This window comes from Scyliorhinus canicula, chromosome 18 (genome assembly GCF_902713615.1).
Source record: "Scyliorhinus canicula chromosome 18, sScyCan1.1, whole genome shotgun sequence".
Classification (NCBI taxonomy): Eukaryota; Metazoa; Chordata; class Chondrichthyes; order Carcharhiniformes; family Scyliorhinidae; genus Scyliorhinus; species Scyliorhinus canicula.
Genome location: NC_052163.1, coordinates 53176530 through 53197746, shown reverse-complemented (window position 1 = coordinate 53197746; position 21217 = coordinate 53176530). Strand labels below are relative to the sequence as shown.

At 45.0% G+C, this 21217-nt stretch overlaps 1 protein-coding gene across 7 annotated transcripts in view; it reads right to left on the bottom strand.

Annotated features, from left to right (window-relative positions):
- The window catches only part of myocd (myocardin), a 448440-nt gene that overhangs the window by 29634 nt on the left and 397589 nt on the right, over nucleotides 1-21217 (bottom strand). For 6 of the 7 annotated variants that reach the window (XM_038776977.1, XM_038776982.1, XM_038776981.1 and 3 more), the window contains 2 exons: nucleotides 18194-18369; nucleotides 3388-3519 (listed from right to left, as the gene is read on the bottom strand). In XM_038776977.1, the coding sequence (XP_038632905.1) occupies nucleotides 3388-3519; nucleotides 18194-18369 (308 nt within the window). The remainder of the gene's footprint in view (nucleotides 1-3387; nucleotides 3520-18193; nucleotides 18370-21217) is intronic. The other variant, XM_038776980.1, reaches the window with a different exon arrangement.

Here is a 21217-nt window from a genome sequence, read left to right as displayed (position 1 = left end):
AAAAATATTTTTTGTTTTAAAAAGCTTCTCTTTGCCAGCATGGACTATGCACAAATGTAATTTGTAATATTGTTTAGAAATGAAAGTGATTTAGGTCAATTGCAAACAAAAATTTTAACTTTCAGTTCTGATAAATTGTTCTTGACAACACAGTAATAAGGTAGTTGTAACCAGGCTCAAAAACCTTGTGAAGGGATTTAGTGGAATGATGTCACAAATGAATGCCAATCTTTTGTAATAGTTATCACCTCTAATGTTTTTTAAATTATCCTAGTGAATATTATTTACACTTTTTCCAAATCCCCTCAAGATCTTTTTAATATGGAGGCCAGAACTGTTTGCAGAACTCCAAGAGTGGCCTAACCAAGATTCTACATAACTTTACAGGCCCCTCTGTTCCTCTACTCTGTTGAAACAATTACTTTCCAATGAGTATATAGCCGAATTACTCTTCCTCACAAAATGCACCAACCTACACTTATCCATATTGAAGTTCATTGTCCAATTATGTATGCATTCTGCAAGTTTGTTAATGGTTGTTTCCTTGGTGACCTTCTCTGTATTAGCTATGTTCAACCAATTGGCATCTGCAAATTTTGAAATTGCATTTCCAATCCATCAGTCCAAATTGTTTCTGTAAATGAGGAGAAACATAGTGGTACCAGCATCAAACCTTGTGGAACTTCTGATGCTTTGCCAGTCTGAATATCTACCCTTAAACTCTACTCTCTATCTTCTGTTTTGCAGTCAATAGCTCTGCATTCTGCTACTTGCCATTTGACTCAGGTTCTGTCCTTAGTTATGAGTCTACCACACAGGGCGCGATGTCATGAACAAAAGGCGTCCCACTTGGAGTGTGTTTAGTAGAGTGTTTCCCAGTGCTTGCAGCGCTGCGAAAAACCCCACTACTAAACAGGACTCTATATTCTTTTTGGGCCTCGGCGGGGAAGGCCCCTCTGAGTCTGCACTTACCTCATTTCCTGCACTGCAGAGCTCGGCTCGCCAGCACTGATCTCTCAGCACCCCCCCCTCCAATGTGACCACCGGACTCCCCCAACTTACCGATTAGGGGGTTCTCAAGCCACTCTCACTCATTTCATAAGGGCCGGATACCCCTGGGCCCAATCCCAGCATGGGCAAGATGCCACCTGGGCACTGCCAGCCTGGCAGTGCCATCTGGGCACCCTGGCAGTGCCAGGGTGGCACCGCCAGAGTGACAAGGTGACAGTGTCAAGGTGCCTAGGTGACATCAGCAGTGTCAGGGTACCACCCTGCTGTACTCTCCCCAGGCCTGGGAACTAACGGCCTCGCATGGGAGACGTCAGCTGGGCGCTGTTCAGCGCTGGTCCACACAACGTGGACCTATATGGTGATCGCTGTTGCCAAGATAGAGGCCTTCAAAACTGTGAACGATTTTGGTTGAATGGAGGGATCATCATAATAAGACAGTCATCAAGGAATCCAATGGGGAATTCGGAACACATTTCTTTCCGCAAAGAGTGCTGAGAATATGAAATTCTCAACCACAGAGATTCGTTGAAGTCAACAGTAGGGACGCATTTAAGAATAAGTAAAACAAGCAGTTAGGGGAGAGGATTACAGTGGTACGTGCAGATGAATAAAGATGGGGGAAGAGTCAAGTGCAGCATGGATGGGTAGGTTGAATAGCCTGTTTCTTTGCTGTATACCCTATTCAATCCTCTATATCCTCTGTAATCCTATCTAGATGTTCCCCCTTCTTACCTGTTTACATTTTCCATACATTTTATTTTTTAAAAATAAATTTAAAATACCCAATTCATTCTTTTTTCCAATTAAGTTGCAATTTAGCTTGGCCAATCTATCTACCCTGCACTTCATTTTGGGTTGTAGGGTCGAAACCCACGCAGACACGGGGAGAATGTGCAAATTCCACATGGACAGTGACCTAGAGCCGGGATCGAACCTGAGACCTCGATGCCGAGAGGCCGCAGTGCTAACCACTGCGCCACCATGCTGCCTCCCATACATTTCTACATTTCCCAGAAGAGCTCCTTCTTTTGTTGGCCTTTTTACGTGTTGGGTAAGGAAGGGGTCCTGCATACATTGCAAAATCTCTATTCACTGTACACCTTTTGCGACCCCGACTTGGCAATTTACTAAACAGTTTGTTTCAGATTATTCTCCCCTTATGTTCTGGCTTATTATGCACTGCATTTTTCTAAGTCCCATTTATTATTCATGGGAAAAATCTTTCTCGTAAAGGATTTTGGAAAACAAGAAGTGATGCCGGATTAAATCATGTTATTCGACAGCCTGACATGCTATTCAGATGGTATCTGCAGTGCGAGATTTTGCACTAGAGTAAATCAAACTGGGATTATGCTTGATCAGGATCTGGCAGTACTATATGCCAATCATCCCTCACCCCCATCAACAACATTTATTCACCTGCTTTAAGATTCCTGGGTGTTCAGAGGACCACTATCAAACAAAATTTGACACTGACATGAGGGGAACTTAGGACAGACAGAGAAAGGTTTTAATGAGCATCTTAGAGAGACTGGCTGAGAGCTGAAGAGGTGGAGAGGCTTTGTGAGGGAATCCCAGAGTTTAGGGTCCATGCAGCCGAAGATGCATCGATGGAGCAATTAAAATCGGGGATGTTCAAGAGGCCCAAATTGGAGGAACATTGAAGGTTATAGGAAATAGGGAGAGTTGAGGCCGCAGAAATATTTAAAAACAAGGAGGAAATCTTTGAAATCCAGGTGGTGCCAGAAGCCAATATTGGTCAATGAACACAGTGGTGGTGGGTGAGTGGACTCGATGTGAGTTAGGGTACGGGTAGAAGGGGTTTGGATGACCTCAAGATTATGGAGGATGGAAGATAAATTGTCACACTGAAGAATATTGCAACAGTCAATCCTGGCTAAGGGTTTCAGCAGCATATCAATCTATCCAATACTAGCTTCATATCAATGTGGGAGCCAGGCCTCGGACTGTATAATCGGTATATGTTTCGCAAAAGCTTGGGTCTGACTTTAGGTGAATCCCATCTTTGATCGCTCGGAAACGCTCAGGAAACCAAAAGTCTGAACTGGCAGGGTCAGAAATTTGCAGCATTAAAACCCCATAGCAGATCTTGTGACACCAGAACCAGATGGCAAAAACCGTTAAAAACTTTTAACACTCGTCTGGAGGGGAGGGAAAACATCTTCTTAATTACATTTAAAAATTCAAAATGTAATCTTTGGCATGAACCTGTCTTTTACGTTTTTCTCCAATTATTCTGTGATAACAACATTTTTCTTTCAGTTTCCCACTGAAGTGTCTCAATAGAACATGTTTAATAGCTCCCTCAGTTGATGTTTGATGATGAATCTCATTGCAAATCCAATTCAAGCTTACTTTCACTATAGCTGGCACTGGTATTGGTGTGGTAATCTGCCCATTCAGCTGGTTTTGGCTTCCTGGCTGGTTGATCTGGTTATTAGATGTAGGCCTGTTTAGGTCACACTGCCGGGAGAGGTGAGGCAGATACTGCGAAAACAATGAAAAAAGTTAGTAGGCTGTGTCCATTGAATCCATAGAATTCCTACAGTGCAGAAGGAGGCCAGCCCACCATTGAGTCTATGCCGACCCTTTAAAAGAGCACCCTACCCAGGCCCGCTCCCCCGCCATATCCCCATAACCCCAGCTAACCTGCACATCTTTGGACATTGAGGAGAAATTTTAGCATGGCCAATCTACCTTCTGTATTATTCCTCCAATTTTATATTTGACTCCACTCTCCTGGTAGTTCTCGTAACCCCTCACCATCAGGAAAAGTGAGCACACAGGCTCAGGGGCTATCGGTAACACATAGTTTTAGACAAATGTACTCTGATGAATCAAGTTAACAGATGTATGGGTTTGTTGGCAATGTCGGTAACAACTTGATATGTTTCTATCTACAGAATGGAGGTGGTGGCACAATGGTGATGTCACTGGGCTAGTAATCCAGAGGCCCAGGATAATTCTCCAGGGACACAAGCTCAAATGGCAGCTGGTGGCATTTAAATTCAATATATCTGGATTATCAAAGCTAGTCTCAGTAATGGTGACCGTGAAACTGTCATCGATTGTCGTAAAAATGTTCACTTATATCTTTTAGGGAAGGAAATCTGCCCGTCCTTACCTAACCTGGTCTACCTGTAGGCTCCAGGCCCACAGCAATGTGGTTCACTCTTGCCTGCTCTCCGATATGGCCTCGCAAGCCACTCAGTTCAAGGGCAATTAGAAATGGACAACAAATACTGGTGATGGACACATCCCATGGAAGAGTAAAAAAGGGGCACGAAACTGCCATAATTTTTATTTAATACAACCAAGACTGAAACAGTGAAGGCTGAATTAATCTTTGCTATCTAATTACTGAATGTTAAAAAGACAAATTTGCCCTTTAACTATCTCTGTTGCCTCTTCTTGTTTACTGGCATTTCCCACCATTACGGTGAATGCCACACATGTCTTAATAGCCAGCATCACTTGTGCAGCAAGCCTGCTGTTAAAATACATGCTTCACAACAAGTTAATCGGGCTTCTTATTCATTTGCCAACAAGATAAAGCATTCCTGCTGTTGCAGGATATTCAGACAGGCTGTCTAGTGCGGACAGCAGAGCTCAACTCTGAATAGAGTTTGGAATTAAAAACCGAGGAGCCAAATTTGCATTGATATGGCACCTTACATGACAGCAAGATATTCCAAAGTACTTTACAGCTTACAAAACAATTTGAAAGGTCAAGTCCCAAAGTTAAGTTTTCAAAATTCCAATTGTTTGTGACTGAGCTGGCAACAGACCTCTTGTCAAATTAAGACAACACGTCCAGCTGAACAACTAAATCTGTAATAATTATCAAAGAAAGTGATGCAAATTAACTCCAAAGTGGGACTTCGTATAATTTGGATTTAAATTGATATGATCTCCATAGAGACCGATAACTGGAAGTTTGAATTTCCTTTTGAAAGGTAAAGGGGTGAATTCTCAACTGGTGGAATTCTCCGCATCGCCGGCAGCGCAACCCTGCCCCCCAGGTTTCCCGGCGGCGTGGGTTGGCCACAATGGGGAATCCCGTTGACGTGCGGCAAGAACGGACAATCCCGCTGCTGGCGACAATGCGCCACCGAGGAATACGTGGCTGGGGAAGCGGAGAATTCACCCCCAAAAGCTGAATGATGAGACAGCGAGATTTCACATTTTAAGACATTTACTGCAACAAACAGACTAAACACCATATTGGTAGGCAATTTGCAACCTTGATCTTTTCTTTTTCCAATCTGGAAACATTGAACTCCAGAGCTGTCTTTCACAGTGTGAGTTTTATTGGATACCTCTCCCTCTAGCTAAACTAAGCAAACTTTTAAGCCTTGTTTTAGCTCCTCATGAATTTGGTCTTTCCAACCCGAATGTGAGATCCCACCCACATTTCTGTATGGTGAACCACAGTGATCGTTGGCCTCTTTTTGCTCTCTCCCTCTCACCTGGGCCCAGGCAGACTAACTATGTTCCTGGATTTTCAGGGATAATTTCCTTTCACTAGTAAACTTATTTTCATGATATCATTAATTGCAAAGGTTAGGGGCAGGATTCTCCGCCCCACCACGCCACTTTTCTGCCCCGATCCGCCAGCGGGATTCTCCGTTACGCCGGCCGGTCAATGAGGCTTCCCATTGTGGGGCAGCCCCACGCCATCGGGAAACCCCCGGGCGCCGGCAAAACAAAGAATCCCATCCCTTGTATCCAGAAATGCTGATTAACCATCTTTGAGGGTCCAACTCTCTTTTATCTTGGAACTAAGTGCACGGTTTCAAGTATATCTGTTCATGAACTGACTTTCGCAACACTTTTCTAGGACTTTGGAGATTCCCAGTCTATCCACTGTTAGAACACAGGCTTTGACCATTGTCTCCAAGTGCAAACACTTTGGGCGGGATTCTCCGGCCACCCGCCGGGTTGGAGGATTGCCCGGGGCCGGCGCCAATCCCGCCCCCGCCGTGTCCTGAATTCTCCACCCCCCCACCCCCCGGGATTCTGCGGGGGCGGGAATCGCGCTGCGCCGGTCGGTGGGCCCCCCGCGGCGATTCTCCGGCCCGCGATAGGCCGAAGTTCCGCTGCTGACTAGCCTCTCCCACCGGCATTGATTAAACCACCTCTATTACCAGCGGGATTGGCGGCGCGGGCGGGCGCCGGGGTCCTGGGGATGGGGGGGGGGGGGGGGGGGGGTGGGGGCGCGGGGCCATCTGACCCCGGGGGGTGCCCCCACGGTGGCCTGGCCCACGATCGGGGCCCACCGATCGGCGGGTGGGCCTATGCCAAGGGGGCACTCTTTTTCTTCCACCTTCGCCATGGTCTTCACCATCTCAGAGGCGGAAGAGACCCCCTCCGCTGCGCATGCGCCGGTATGACATCAGCAGCCGCTGACGCTCCGGCGCATGCGCGGACTTATGCCGGCCGGCGAAGTCCTTTTGGCCCCGGCTGGCGTGGCGCCAAAGGCCGTTCATGCCAGCCGGCAGAGTGGGAACCGCTCCAGCGCGGGCCTAGCCCCTCAATGTGAGGGCTTGGCCCCGAAAGGTGAGGAGAATTCCGCACTTTTGGGGCGGCCCGACGCCAGAGTGGTTCACGCCACTTCAACACGCCGAGACCCCCGCCCCGCCGGGTAGGGGAGAATCCCAGCCCTTGTATCTTCTTCCAGTAAAACAATACAAGACCCTTTAAAACTCTTACAACCCAAGCACTCAGGCTTGTTGTCAGGCAATCGTACAGGTCACATGACCCCTTCATTCCACCTTAACTTAAACACATTCCCAAAACATAACAATCTTACACACTTCATGATTGAAATAATCTGCATGCTGTATACTCAGGTATACTCTGAATTCTGGGTGTACACACAAACATGCACATATACATCAACTATATAAGCAAAGGCATCTGGGTGACATCCTCTGTTCCTGCTGATGGCAGCCCCCCCCCCCCCCCATCACCGTGTGGTGGGTTCAATTGGAAACCGCATTGACAGTGGCGGCACCAGAAGATCCCGGTGTCAGCCAATGGTGGGCCGTCTCCCACCATAGAGAAATCAGCTGCAGGATTACCAGAGAATCTCACCCATTGACGCACATGCACCTGTCAGATTTAAATGGACAAACAACCTGCCTATGAAGATTTATATGGACAAATAACCTGCCTATGAAGAATTGCTGTTTTTATTTAAAAACTCTGTTGTCTAGCACTGCCCTATTAAAGACCAAGTGGAAGATTTATTTTTATAAAACTTGAACACAGCTTCATTGGTAATGTTGCACATGTGTTTTTATCCCCCAATAGATTCCTACGGGAGACATGAAATGGCCTTTTATTTTTCATCCAATTCAGTTTTCTATTCATGCTTTTATCTCATTTAGTATTCATTTCTTTTTTGACCTGTTCATTGTTTCTGACAGTCTTTCTTTCACCTATCTTTTTTGCCCAACTCACTGTGCAGAGGGAAGGGAACAGCGTTAGCACAGAAAGGGACTTGAGAAGGCGAGAAGTTATGGACAGATCAGCAATGTCAACACTGGTTGACTTCTGAAGACTTTTAAAAAAGCAATCCTTCCAAAAAACCTCCTGCCAAACCTTCCTAATGTGCTGGGACTTCTAAAGAAGTAATCCCTGCACACAAACTTCAAACATGTTTTCACTGCAACATTTTTAAGATAAGCTTATGTTGTCAGAATTGAGAAGCAAAATCTCTTGAGAGATCCAAGCACAAAGGGCTGGAGAGTTGTGACATTGATGAGTTGTCCAGTGATCCATCTCCAAGGCCTGTAACCATACAACTGAAGGGGGCTGTAAATTCCTGGCAGCTATGTTATGACCGTCCAATGGACACTTCCAGCTGAAAACGTTTTGCAACAAAACTGTGAGCAGCAATTGGTCTTTTGACCTTGCAAATATTTTGAAAATGGTCTTCCATTTGCCAAACTAAGACAAAGCACATGTAATTGGACTGTTCAGCTAACCATCAGATCAGATGGCTTCACTTAAATGTTCAGACACGTGAAACCAATAATAGTTTATCAGTCTCATGCCACAGGCTGCAGTTGTTGGCAGACTGACAATTGTGCCTGGAAAATCAGCATGCCCACTGCCAAGTGCACCAGATATCGGTATGAGGAGCCAGAGCTGGAGCCAAGAAACTGTCGTTTTCAGTTCAACAATCATTCAACAAACAACACAGGACACCATAATGATCATTGCTCCCACCTGTGGAGTAATATTAATTTACCAAATATAAAGAAAGCCGAGACAATATCATAGGCAGAGTGGTCAAACTCCATTGAATAGAGATTTTACACATGCCTTGTCAAACATCTCGGCATCTAGGTTTCTGGGCAATGTACAAACAAGTATATTTTGTGTCCGTATGTATCTGCTGGGAAAGTTATATTTGTGCAGATGAATGCAATATTTGTACATGTAATGCACTGAGGTGAACAGACTTTTAAACGGTTCATCAAATTGTCTGTCCCACCCCCAACGATTCCTGCAACAGGCAGGACTGGAAAATTTACCCCTGTAGTCTTAATCTATGGATGCTCTACAGAGATTTGCTGACACAATAATACTCCACACTAATGCTTTCTACAGTCAACTAAGAAGAACAGATAATGTTATGGTCCTGTCAAAAATAGCATTTCAATGATAACAAAGATTTCAGAGGTTAGAGAAGCTCCTGAACACAATGAATTAGCGAACAATAGAATTTTTAACCCATCATCTTGGAGAACTGGTAACAATCAAACCTCACAAGGTAATTTAGACAATGTAAAATATTCCTCGACAAAACATTTTAATGGTAATTGATGGTTGCACACGTGCACCAATGATAAAGATTCAGAAGTTGTAAGTAAAATAATGCAAGTTCACAGAGCATGGAAATGTGCAAAAATCCTTGGCAATTTGTGGCAAAGAAAATGTTCCCCTTGAACTGTGAATCAGTACAAATTGCTGTTCCCCATTAGCCTTTCAAAAATCACCAACAACCTCTCCATGTGCGTGATAACCCTCACAAGGCCCACGGGATATACTGATGGATTGCCCCAAAGGACTCACAGAATATGGGTTTCCACACCAGTGGGCAGAGGTCCACCCAGCTGGGGCTCATTACTTAGCCCTTTAAATACTGGCTCAAACCAGAACTCTCACTAGTCCCTGACTGGGACCTTATTGTTGAACGTTGCATTAGGGGCCTTAAACTTTAAGTTTATAATAAACTTTAGGAAACGTTCTTTCCTGGGTCTCCTCAATCTTTATAATGTGCTTCCAGTAATCAATGCATTTACACTGTTGAAATTTATTAAATTTACTGCAGAAAGTTAGGATACTTAATGTTGTACTTAATGTTGTAAGGATCCTTTTAGTGACTGATTTTACTGCTGTGCCATTCAAACTCAGCAGCCCAAATAGAGAACAACTGAAATTGTGAAGTCTTATTCCTTAAAGTTGTAAATAATTTCTAGAGTCTTGTGCAATTTAACATTAAATTTATGTTTTGTACTTTTCCTTTTCATTGTTTTATAATTCAGCTTTATTTCCTTCTCTGTACTTCTCTTTTTGTATCTATTTTCCTGCTAATTCATCTGAACTCTTTGTCTGTTATTCCTTTGTTTATTTCTCTATCATTAAAAATTGGTTAAAGAGATAGACAGTAGACCTCCGATTCCCTGCGACCTTGTACTTCCAGCAATGTGCACTGGAAAAAGGGGTGAGCTTTTGGATAAGGATGGATATCTAACAAACAGGGTTGGGACAGATGCTTCACTCCACCAAATTCGGGGCATATATCTAAACATTTAACAGAGAAATATTAAACCCTTCCAGAATCTCATATTATCTAACAACACCAGGTTAAAGGCCAACAGGTTTATTTGGAATGACTAGCTTTCGTAGAGTAACTCCTTCATCGGGTCATCCTTCACCTGATGAAGGCGCTATGCTACGAAAGTTTGTGATTCCAAATAAACCTGTTGGACTTCAAGCCGGCGTTGTAAGACTTCTTGCTGTGCCTACCCTAGTCCAACGCCGACATCTCCACATCATGAATCATTATCAAGAAAGCTTTAAGCTATGCATTGTTCATGCTTTTTAAAATTTTCCATTAACTCCTGTCTAAACTCTGCAATGTTTAAAACACAACCAATTTACGGAAGTTCCATTGGCCGCCTTCACCAATCAGCTGCTGAGATGCTGCAGGAAACTGGGGGAATGTACAAGGAAAATGACATAAATATATGTTTTCTACCATTTCCCCTTGAGCTATCCCAGATGCCGGGTGGTCTTCTCTGGAACTTCAGGTCTCGCCTCCTTCTGATTCACCGTGTGTTCCTTCCTACACAGTTGGATCTATCCTGCAATAAGGTCCTTGGCCCTTCATCTATAATTTAGTCTTTTGAAAGAACGATCCGAAAAGTGAGTTTTGGCAGGCTTCTCAAAGTTGTTCTACAGGTCAGAAGATGAATACAAATATGTACATTCCTAATTTAGCCAGAAATACCCTAAATTCCTACAATTCCACTGTCTAATCATTTCTTAAATAATTCTCAGGTTTATCACTTCTTTTTAATGTGAATTCCATTCCATGGGTGAAATCTTCCCAAAATTTGACAGAGTGTCAGGTTCTGACTGAAAACGGGCGAGTATCTCTCCAGCGACACAGCCGAGGTTTCATTCTAGATTTTCTGGGACTCTGTTCAGAGAGAATCTGGGGTCAGGGTCTGCGTGCCACTCTGGCGGCGACGGCCTGATAGAGCCGGCAAGGCTGGCACCACAATGATTGGAGTGATAGCTTTAAAGGGTACGCCGATCTGTGATGGAAATAATCTTCTCCCCACCCCCGACAAGCATTGAGGCGTCCCCTCCCCGCACCAGCATCAGGGTGAACCCCCCAACCCTGCACAAGCATCTGGGAGACCTCTCCAACTGCCCCCCACAAAATGGCATGGCGCATGCCTCGCACAAAGGTATTGGACCCACCCCCTCTCTACAAGCATCGGCGGACTAACCCCCCCACTCCCCAACCACACAATGGGAAATCCTCTGTGGGGCTCCAATTACTGCCATCCTGGTATTCCCACCCCAAGGGGCAACATCAGGGTGCTAGCATATCTCTCACCACTGGGGGGAGGGGGGGGGGGGGGGGGGGGCTATTCCGACTTGTGCGCCCATGGCGTGGTCATCATGATTGGTTTACGTTTTTGAAAACTAGTAATGACTCCCACTGGCGTGATTCACACCGGCTGGGTGGGAAGATAGGTTGAGGGTGAGAAGATACGTTGAGGGCAGACGCAGTGGCGCCAAACCTGCTAATTATATTCAAACATCTGCTAACATATGGTAAGCGAGCTCACACCCTTCCTGGGTGTCAACCTGAGTGCGTCATCGAAGGGGGATGGGGAAGATCCTGAACTGAAATCTCGCCAGTGCAGATACCAATTTCAGCCTCTCGCGAGATTTGAACCCGCAGTTATTCAGTGCAAATTTGTCTTTCATTCATGACGATTGCGGGCAGAATTCTCTGGCCTGCCAGCTGCATGTTTCTAGATGGCGCGCTCTTCGCCAGCAGTGTGATTCTCACTTCCTGTGCTGTCAATAGGAGTTCACATTGAAGTCACCGCATGCTCCCGGGAAACCCACGAGCAGGGGTACACTGCCAGTAGAAGCAGAGAATCCCACCACCAGCAAACTGTCAGAGAATTCCAGCCAGTTACAGGAGAGTGAAAAACGAGGTGGATAAAAAGTAAGAATGGGAAATTTAGTTTTAAATTTTTACAAAACCCGAGGAACAACTTACGACCTGAAGGAGGGGGATTTCACAGTTATTCCCTTTCCGGGTCAGAGAGGTTGAATAGCATTGCAGGAACATATATCCAATCATTAAGAGTGTCCTCACGCCATTAATTATCGGCCTTAACTTGCTCCAGGAAATTTCATTCAAGGGAAATTAATCTCAATGGCAATTAGGAATGAACAATAAATGCTGGCCCAGCCATTTTAACAGTGAAAATGTAGCCATTCCTTGAAACACAAAGGGAATTAATAGTGAGATGCCATCTTTGCGAGGTTAATGGTGGAGCAGCACAAAATTGGGCTATTCTCACAATTTAGTTTGGAATAACTGTCCATATTTACCTCCTCATACTCTGTTGTATTCTATATGTCGCTATAAGGTTCTGTTTCAGCTGGCTCCATTTATGCCCAAACGTCTCTCAACCTTTCTCAGATCTCAGCCACCTAAGATCAATGTTGTGCAACTTCTACAAACTATCTACATGGTTCGAATACTTCTCTTTCTCCTTCTGATAATCAGATCTGAACAAGATACTAATTTTTGGGGAAATGTTTTTATTGTAATTTTTATCCATTTTTATGCAAAGCATACAATAGCGCAGAACGACCAAACAGTAAGAACTAATCCCTTCCTCTTACAACACTATAACCTTACTATTAACTTCCCCCCCAGCCTATCCCCCACCCCTAACAACTAACAGTGGCCAATTCTTTAAAATATATTATAACCGGCTGCCATCTACGGTAAAACCATTCCACCGGCACTTTTACAGTATTCTTGACCTTCTCGAGATGCAAAAACTCCATCAAGTCACCCAGCCACTCCGAGGTGCTTGGCGATGTAAGTCGACCTCCAGCCCAAGAGGATCCGCCCCCTTTCCACAAGCGATGCAAGGGCCAGGATGTCAGCTCCTGCCCCCGTCTGGATCTCTGGCACATCTGAAACCCCAAAACTACCACCAGTGGGCAAGCCTCCAAACAAATGCCCAGGATTGCTGACATAGTATCAAAATAGGACCTCCAGAGGCTCACCAGCTTTGAGCATTACCAGAACATATGCGTATGGTGGGCTGGCCCCCTCGAACACCGATCATATCTATCATCCACTCCACTCAAAAAACTGACTAATTCTAGCCCTCACGAGGTTTGCTCAAAACACTCCCTTTAGCTGGATGAGACTCAGCCTCACACAAAACGAGGTTGTGTTCACCCTCCTCGGTGCCTCACTTCAAACCTAATCCAAGACTGCAAGATATGGGTGATGCAAAAATAGTCATCTTATATAGAAATCAACGGGGATCATAGTGACTGTAACAATTACCTAGTCATCTCCTTCTTTAGTATTGGGTGGAAGGTCTTTGCTTGCATTGCTCTGACCAGGTTTCAGACCCTGGCATTATACATCTACTGAACCTCAATGCGACTTCAGAGCTGGCAGATTGACAATAGACATGATTTTCTCACTTTGGCGATTACAGAAGTGTCATAAACAGCGCATGCTGCTTGACATTGCCTTCAAAGACTCCACCAAGGCCTTCAAGCATGTCAACAGACATGATGGGCGCAACACGCCACATATTTCATGGTGGTCGAGGCCAGCGCAGGGATCTTCTGGACCCACTGTTGTCATTCCCGTTGAATGTTCTCCTCGTCACTGGGAAACCTGTGGCTGGTCCCGCTGGCTTGAACGACCGAAACATCTGGCAAAATTCCTCAAACCAATGTGGTAAATATGCTGCCCACCTGCGCGTCATTGTTTCTTTCCCTGTCAGTTACAATGGAGTATCATCAAAGGCTTTCAAGAGTGGGGCAAAGTAGGGCTGCACCCTGGCGCCAATCCCTGTTGGCATATTTTTCACCGTGTTCATATTTATGTCTGCTTTTTACCCCTCAAATGAGGGTGTCTATCTGCATGCTAAAGCTGATGGCAAGTTGTTCAACTTGGCACGTCAAGGCCAAAGTGCACAATGTCCTTTTCCGTGAGTTGCTGTTTGCCAATGACACTGCGCTGGCATCCCACGCAACAGTTTATAGATGGGTTCTCTCGGGCCTTCATGGAACTTGGACTGACGATCAGCATCAGCAAGGCCTAAGTTATGGGTCACGGTTTAGGGATTCAATCTTATATCAACATCGACAACTTCACTCTTGGATTAGCTTTCTTGGATCAGCGCGCCGTTTGCTGGTGGTGGGATTCTATACTTCCACCGCTTGTCAATGGGATGTCCCATTGAAGCCACCCCAAGCTACTGGAAACCCACGGGCGGAGGTGCGCTGCCAGCGAGAAAAGTGAATCCCGACGATCAGAGAATTCCGGCTATGCTCTATGGCAAACTTGCTATCGGACAGAGGCCAATCCGTTGCCCACGACTGCAATAAATGTCAGAGAGAGAGAGAGAGAGAGTTGAATGGGGTCAGAGTTGATCCTTGAGAACTCCTCCCTGCTGACCAGAACTCCTGGAGACAAAAAGTCAGGAAGGTCATGGATAAAGCAGAGGACAAAAGAAATGACCAGACAACAGAAAAGTGAGCTAGTTTGACGTTAAAAAAAACCCATCAGTCAATCTCGTTGCTGTGCCAGCTGAGGAGAGGATCGCTATTCACAAATCGGCCTCCACATCCACAACAGATGTTGCTCCATACAGAAGAGGCATACGCCCTGGGCACAGTCCATTTTCTCCTGAGATGGATGGATGTCTAACTAATCAAAGCTAAACTAGATACTAATATAAAAGCAAATTACTGCCGATGCTGGAATCCGAAATAAAAACAGAAAATACTGGACAATCTCAGCAGGTCTGACAGCATCTGTGGAGAGAAAAGGGAGCTAACGTTTTGAATCTGGATGACTCTTTGTCAAAGCTAATAGTGTGACCTAATACTATTAGTGTGGCCTGACCAAAGCAACGCTTAGTTCTGAGCATGTCTTGGGACTCTACTGATTTGGCGACTCAGCATCATATTTACTTTACCTCAGCACAGAAACATGAACGTAAAACAGTGACACCCTGTGCTGCCTTTTGCTGTAGCTTAATGGAAGTTCTGCCAACAGTGCAGTTAGAATAACTTGAGAAGCATCTGATAACCAAGTGTTTATTTCTGTGTGGACATATGGCTCTACAGTAAAAAAAAAGTGGCAGCTGTGACATTAGCAAGGTTATATATTGTTTGTTTCCCTGACAGCTAAGTGGCCACCTCAGAGGGCATTATTAATCGACCATGTTGTGTGAGCTAGAGCCACATGTAGGCCAGATAAGGCTGGGGTGGCACATTCTCTTCCAGTGAACCAGTGATTTTTTTTCTGGCAATTTTCATGGGTTTTGTTTCTCGCCAAACACGAGTAGCATCATTGAATACAATTCCACAACTTGTTACAATGCAATCTGAACTCTCAACTTTACTGTCATCATAATAACTGCTACACGACAGTACCCGTTTGAAAAAAGCATCCTAAATTTAGAAAAGAATGGAAAATAACTCTCATTAAGGGAGTGGGCGTGTAGGAGGCGATCATGGATTCACTCAACGCGAATTGTGCTAGCTTCTTGTTGATTCACTGGAAAACAGTTGGGCGAGAATAATCACTCAACACCCATAGCCATGTCCTCACACACCGGGTTTAAAGTGCGGCCGAGATTTTCTAGCCCCTCCTGTCGGTGGGAATGTCGTCTCCCGCCGAGGTCAACCCACCCCTATAATGGAGTCCCTGGCGGCAGGGCTGGCGAACCACAAAAAATATCCACTGACTCAGCAGGTGGTCAATAGCTCGCCTCTTCCGCCTGGGGGAAATCCACAGTGGGGTGCTGGAGTGTGGGGGAGCGGTGAGGAGGGACGGAAAAGAGGGAAAAAACAGTAAAATGGGGAAGGAGGAATACTGGTCTGAACTTGTATATTTTAAAATGGAACACCAGTAACATGGCTAAATAAGACTACTGGTCCGAACTGTTTTTTCCTTCTGGGCGCTTTCCTCAATATTTTACTCACTCACAAGTCACATACATTCTCTGATGACCAGCTTGTAAGATTTTGCTGTAAAATGCCCGAATTTTATGAATTTCTGTTCAAGTGCAAAACCAAAACATAACAAATTTAATAAAGTGACAAAACAAACAGAATTTACAGTACAGTTAATAGAGACCCCTTTATTCTCCCTCATTTGACATTATTATTGTGAAATCTGGTGCCCATGATTCTTAAAAACAATCTAATAAATCTCTAAGCAATGCTGCACACATTAAAAGAAATAAAATTTCTATAAACTGTAACACTCCATTATGCTCAGCTCCTCTCCAAGTGGTTGAGTTGGGACTGGGAACACAACTGGTGGTTATAGGGCGCAATCTCACATGGCACCTGCTGTGGGCTTTGCTACCTGCGACATTTCCCTTTCAAGGGATTGTCTGACACCTTCAGGGTTTACAAATGCAACTGTCCAAAAGAAGTATGCATGAACTTTCTTTAAACTTATCCAACGGCAAAACTAAAAGCAAACCTACAGCTAAAAAATGATCTCGAATCTTTTGAGGTGCTTTGTTTCTGAGCTAGCAAATAGCATTGTTGTTGTGTGATGCCTCTTTGTTTTATACAATCTAAGAATTACTGACTCATCTTCCCATTGTTATTTACCTCAACAACACTGCATGTCAGATTAATTAAGAAATGGTCCTGGACAGATGTGGAGCACTCGGGAGGGCAGCACAGCTGGCTGTGTGTTTTAAATAACTTTAAGTCAAGTGGATAAAGTGTGAAAGGAATACAATTTTCAGCATCAAAGCAACTCCATTTACTCCCTCATGAAGCACTGTGGGCGCGATTCTCCCATATGGGGAGAAATCGTAAGGCTGGCGTCAAATCCGGGCGGGTTTGACGCCAGCCCCCCCCTTCCCGACCGGGAACCGATTCTGGTCCCCGGTCGGGGCTAGCATCCCGACGCCGTAAACTCCGGCATCACGGGCTTAACGAATTTCGTTAAGCCCGCTTGCCAGAGTTAGCGCCGGCTGACGTGTCATATGACGTCAGCCGCGCATGCGCGGATTGGAAGACTCCAACCCGCGCATGCGCGGATGACGTCATCGCGCATTTGCGCGAAACCCGCGCATGCGCGGGCCGGGATGCCCCTCAGCCGCCCCGCGAATGGATACTGCGGGGCGGCGGAAGGACAAAGAGTGCGCGGGCATCGGGCCCGCGATCGGTGCCCACCGATCACGGGCCCATGGCACCCTTGGCATGGCCGTGGTACTGCCGTGCCAATCGGTGCCATGGTTTTAAAAATCGACAGTTTACGGCCGTTTTTACGAACGGCCAGACCAGGTGTGTTTGCCGTTTGTAAAAACAGCCGTAAAGGGCTGGGAACTCGGCCCATCCATCAGCTGAGAATCGCTGCCGGCCGTAAAAAAACGGCGGCAGCGATTCGTATCGGGAGTCGGGCGTGGGGGGGGGGGGAGAATAGCGGGAGGGTGTCGGAACAGCGTGGCCGTAAAATTTTACGAGCCACGCTATTCTCCGCACCGTCGGGAGTGCGGAGAATCGCGCCCTGTGTGTGCAAGGTTCTGGTCATGGATGTAGTGATCTGTATATCTGATGGTATATGAAGGGTTAACAACTGAATTATAGTGTCAGACAATCACTAGAGTGGCAGCACTAGATTCAGGTATATAAACTGAACTCAGAGGATCTTGGGTATCTTTGAACCAGGGGTGACTAGACATCAGAGTGTTAGAGAGATATAGCTTAGTTGGCACATGTAGTTAAACATAGTTAATACTTCCACTGATATCATCAGTTATAATTCTGTAGAGTGAACAAACTAATTAGTATTTATATTCGTTATTCATTAAATCTAATTTACTTTAAATTGAAGATTGGTAGTTTCATTGAAATCTAACCATCAGTCCATTCTGGAAGTAAAGCAAAGAGTAACGACATATTACGATCACGTAATATAACAATCCACGTGTTGATTAACTTTTGATATTATTCGACAGCTAATGGGACAATTGATTCTTTAATGATACCAACAAAACAAAGAGAATCAAAATTTAAAAAGCTCTTGGGATTTTGGGTCAGTTAGAAACTTGGGAACTTTGATACTTTTCATCACAGTGGTTGCAGTTACAATACACTACTTGCTCAAATTCAGTCTGAGAGATTTCAGGTTTAAGTTACACTCCAGTTTGCAACATTGAGAACCAAAAACCCCGTTGCACTGGCACGAAGTGTACATTACAACTAACTTGTTAAATAGGCCATAGTACACAAGCTACCCAACAATTCGCAGCTGGATTTGCTGCCGACAGAGAAATAATCTTGGACCAACTCTTCAATTAAAGGATTAGCAATTTACCTGTATTGTAGTGGTTGCTAGGGGTGACGACGACTCTGTGAACTTTGGCTCTGATGGCGAACTTTCTGATCCCTGGGATTCCTGACTTCTGGGTTGCTCTGGAGAGAGTGCATCATTGCTGCTGTCTTCCTCAAAGGAAAATGTGTCGGGGACTTTCGGGAAATTAACTTGGCCAACTGTTAATGAAGGGAAAACCAGGATGTAAGTGACTTGGTTGCTTAGATGACAGGAATTTGACTTCTAACGCATGCACTTTCTTTAAATTTTCAAAGATCCGAACAATGGCTAATATACGCGAGATTAAAAACAGAAAACAACTGGAAAAATCTCAGCAGTTCTGGCAGTATCTGTGGAGAGAGAAACAGAGTTAACGTTTTGAGTTCAATTTGACACTTCCCAGAATCGAAATGTTGGACGCGATCTAGTGGCAACATTGTACCCGAAAGGCAGCACGGCGCATCATAGCCAGTAGATGCCCAAAGATCTCACGTCCATCGTGGGCGGCTCACTTTTTAACAAATCTGCATATTAGAGCTAGACAGCTAGTCTCACTCTAATATGCACTCCCATGATCTAACCAAGGCATTGGAATCTAACACTTTCATCTTGGAGATCTCAGGTGTGTACCTTTCAGTGACGGTGTCCACAAACGGGGACCCCGACGGAATGGCATTTGTGGAGGGCGGGGGTGGGGTGGAAATCGGAGGTCCCCAGGTGCTTGCCTCTCTGGGTAGGGTGGCACCCTGGCACTGTGGGTGACATCCAGGCACCTTGGCAGTGCAGGGCTGGCAGCGCCAAGATGGCAAGCTGACATTTTCCTCGCGACAGGTATGAGGCCCGGGGGTTCACTGTGCTGGTGCATTGGGGGGGGGGGGTGGGAGGTTCCTGAGGACCCCCTTATAGGTGGTTGGGGCTTTGGAGGTCACGTTGAGGGGGTTAAGAGATCGGGAAACCATTTAAAAATGGCGTGCCAATCTCCTTCTGCACTGAGGAGTTCCTCAGTGCAGTAAACAGGACTAAGTCGCGGCCTCATCGGCGAGTTCCCCATTCAGGCTTCGAATCTACCCAAATGGTCACAGAGTCCCATTCGAAAGCGTGGGGTTTCCTGGCGCTCCGAGTGCCAGGAAACATCCGGCTAAACATTCTAATTATGGGACTCTGTTCGCATTCAGGTAGATTGTGCCTGTTAACTCTGTTTCTCTCTCCATGGAGCCATTTCCAACATTTTCTATTTTTATTTCAGATCTGCAGTATTTTGGTTTTATATATTTGAAATACCGTGAAATATATACTTAAATGTGCTTTTTAATTGCACTGAGATTGAAGGCAAAATGCATTATCAAAACTGAAAGGCCAAGTCTAAATTGTCTCCACAAGTGAATTGTGAGAAGAATTTCTTTGTAATTCATTGTTTCCAGTTATTACACAACAAATAATGGAAACCTAGAAACAGTGCAAGAAATCTTACTGTTCATAATATTAATAGGACCGATTTAATAAATTATTGTCGCAACTCACTCCTTCATGCATCAGGCAATGAATTGAGTCGTTCAATGTCAGTAATGTGTGGTGACATTTATACCCAATACTGTCAGGTTATTGAGAAACAACTCATGGTTGATTACTGAAAAATTGAACAACCAGTAAACATCCCAACTGGAAAATTGTCTTTTTAACTCCACCATCAGCAGATGTATGTAGAAATTTGAGGAGACTCCTGGGTTGGCATTACCCTATATTTGGGATCTCAAAGCTGCTTTTCATCTCCTGACTGCAGCTGTGCAGCATTCTTCGGAAAATGAACACCGGCAATTTATTTCACTAAAGACGCTCACAGAGTTATTTAGAGAAGTCAGCCAGTAATGAGCAAAAGCATACTTGAGATATATTATCAGATGAGTCAGAAGTCAAATTCTCATGCACGCTTTGTTCACTTGCTTGGATGATTAATAATAATCTTTATGGTCACAAGTAGACTTACATTGTGAAGTTACTGTGAAAAGCACCGAGACGCCACAGTCCGGCGCCTGTTCGGGTACACGAGCGGAGAATTCAGAATGTCCAAATTACCTAACAGCTTGTCTTTCGGGACTTGTGGGAGGAAACTGAAGCACCCAGAGGAAACCCACGCAGACACGGAGAGAATGTGCAGATTCTGCACAGACAGTGACCTAAGCTGGGAATCGAGCCTGGGACCCTGACGCTGTGAAGCAACAGCACAAACCACTGTGCTACCTTGCCGCTCATATGATGGTCTAGAGCAGCGATGGGCAACCTAGGCTAGTGAGTGGGCCGCATGAGTGGCTCTTTTCTTTTCAGTGGCGCAAGTTTGAAATGGAGCTTGTTCACCAACCATTGCTCCATGAATAAGATTAAATACATATTATACATGCTGAACATTTCACAACGAGATATAGAAAATGTTTCATCATTTATAAGTTAATAGAGCTTTCGTCAATTTCAAATGGTCAAAACAAAATAAACATTTTTGCTTTGGACGCCGAGGGGGTGCACGCTCTCACAGTCAATGTTATGAGCGATCAACAGGTAGCTCACTTCACTTGCCCTTGCTTTATGCATAACACTTCAGTTATACTGGTAGAAAAAAAACTACACGACACAAATCAGTGGAATGTGGCAACCCGGCTCGAGGCCACTGGTCATCAAAATGTCATATGGGCTGCACTCAGAACAGAACGGGGCCACAGGTTGCCCACCACTGGTTTAGAGTGAGTGGTGGCAGCTTCTTCATCCTACGTAATGATCAGTGTTTGGACAAAGAGCCTGGTGTTAAAGCACAGCACTTTGAACTTGGTGTGTTGCATGCTGTTACAATAATCTAACATGTTTTCCAGGTGGCCTGTACATGGGACAGCAGTGGGCAGTCTCGTTCTATTATTGGGAGGATTTTTTTTCTTTGGAAATCCCAAATGCAAAGGATTTGTCATTTTACAATAATTTATAACAGATTTGAAACCAAAACAATGCTCCCATGCACAACGCAAAAGTTCAAATCAAAACAGA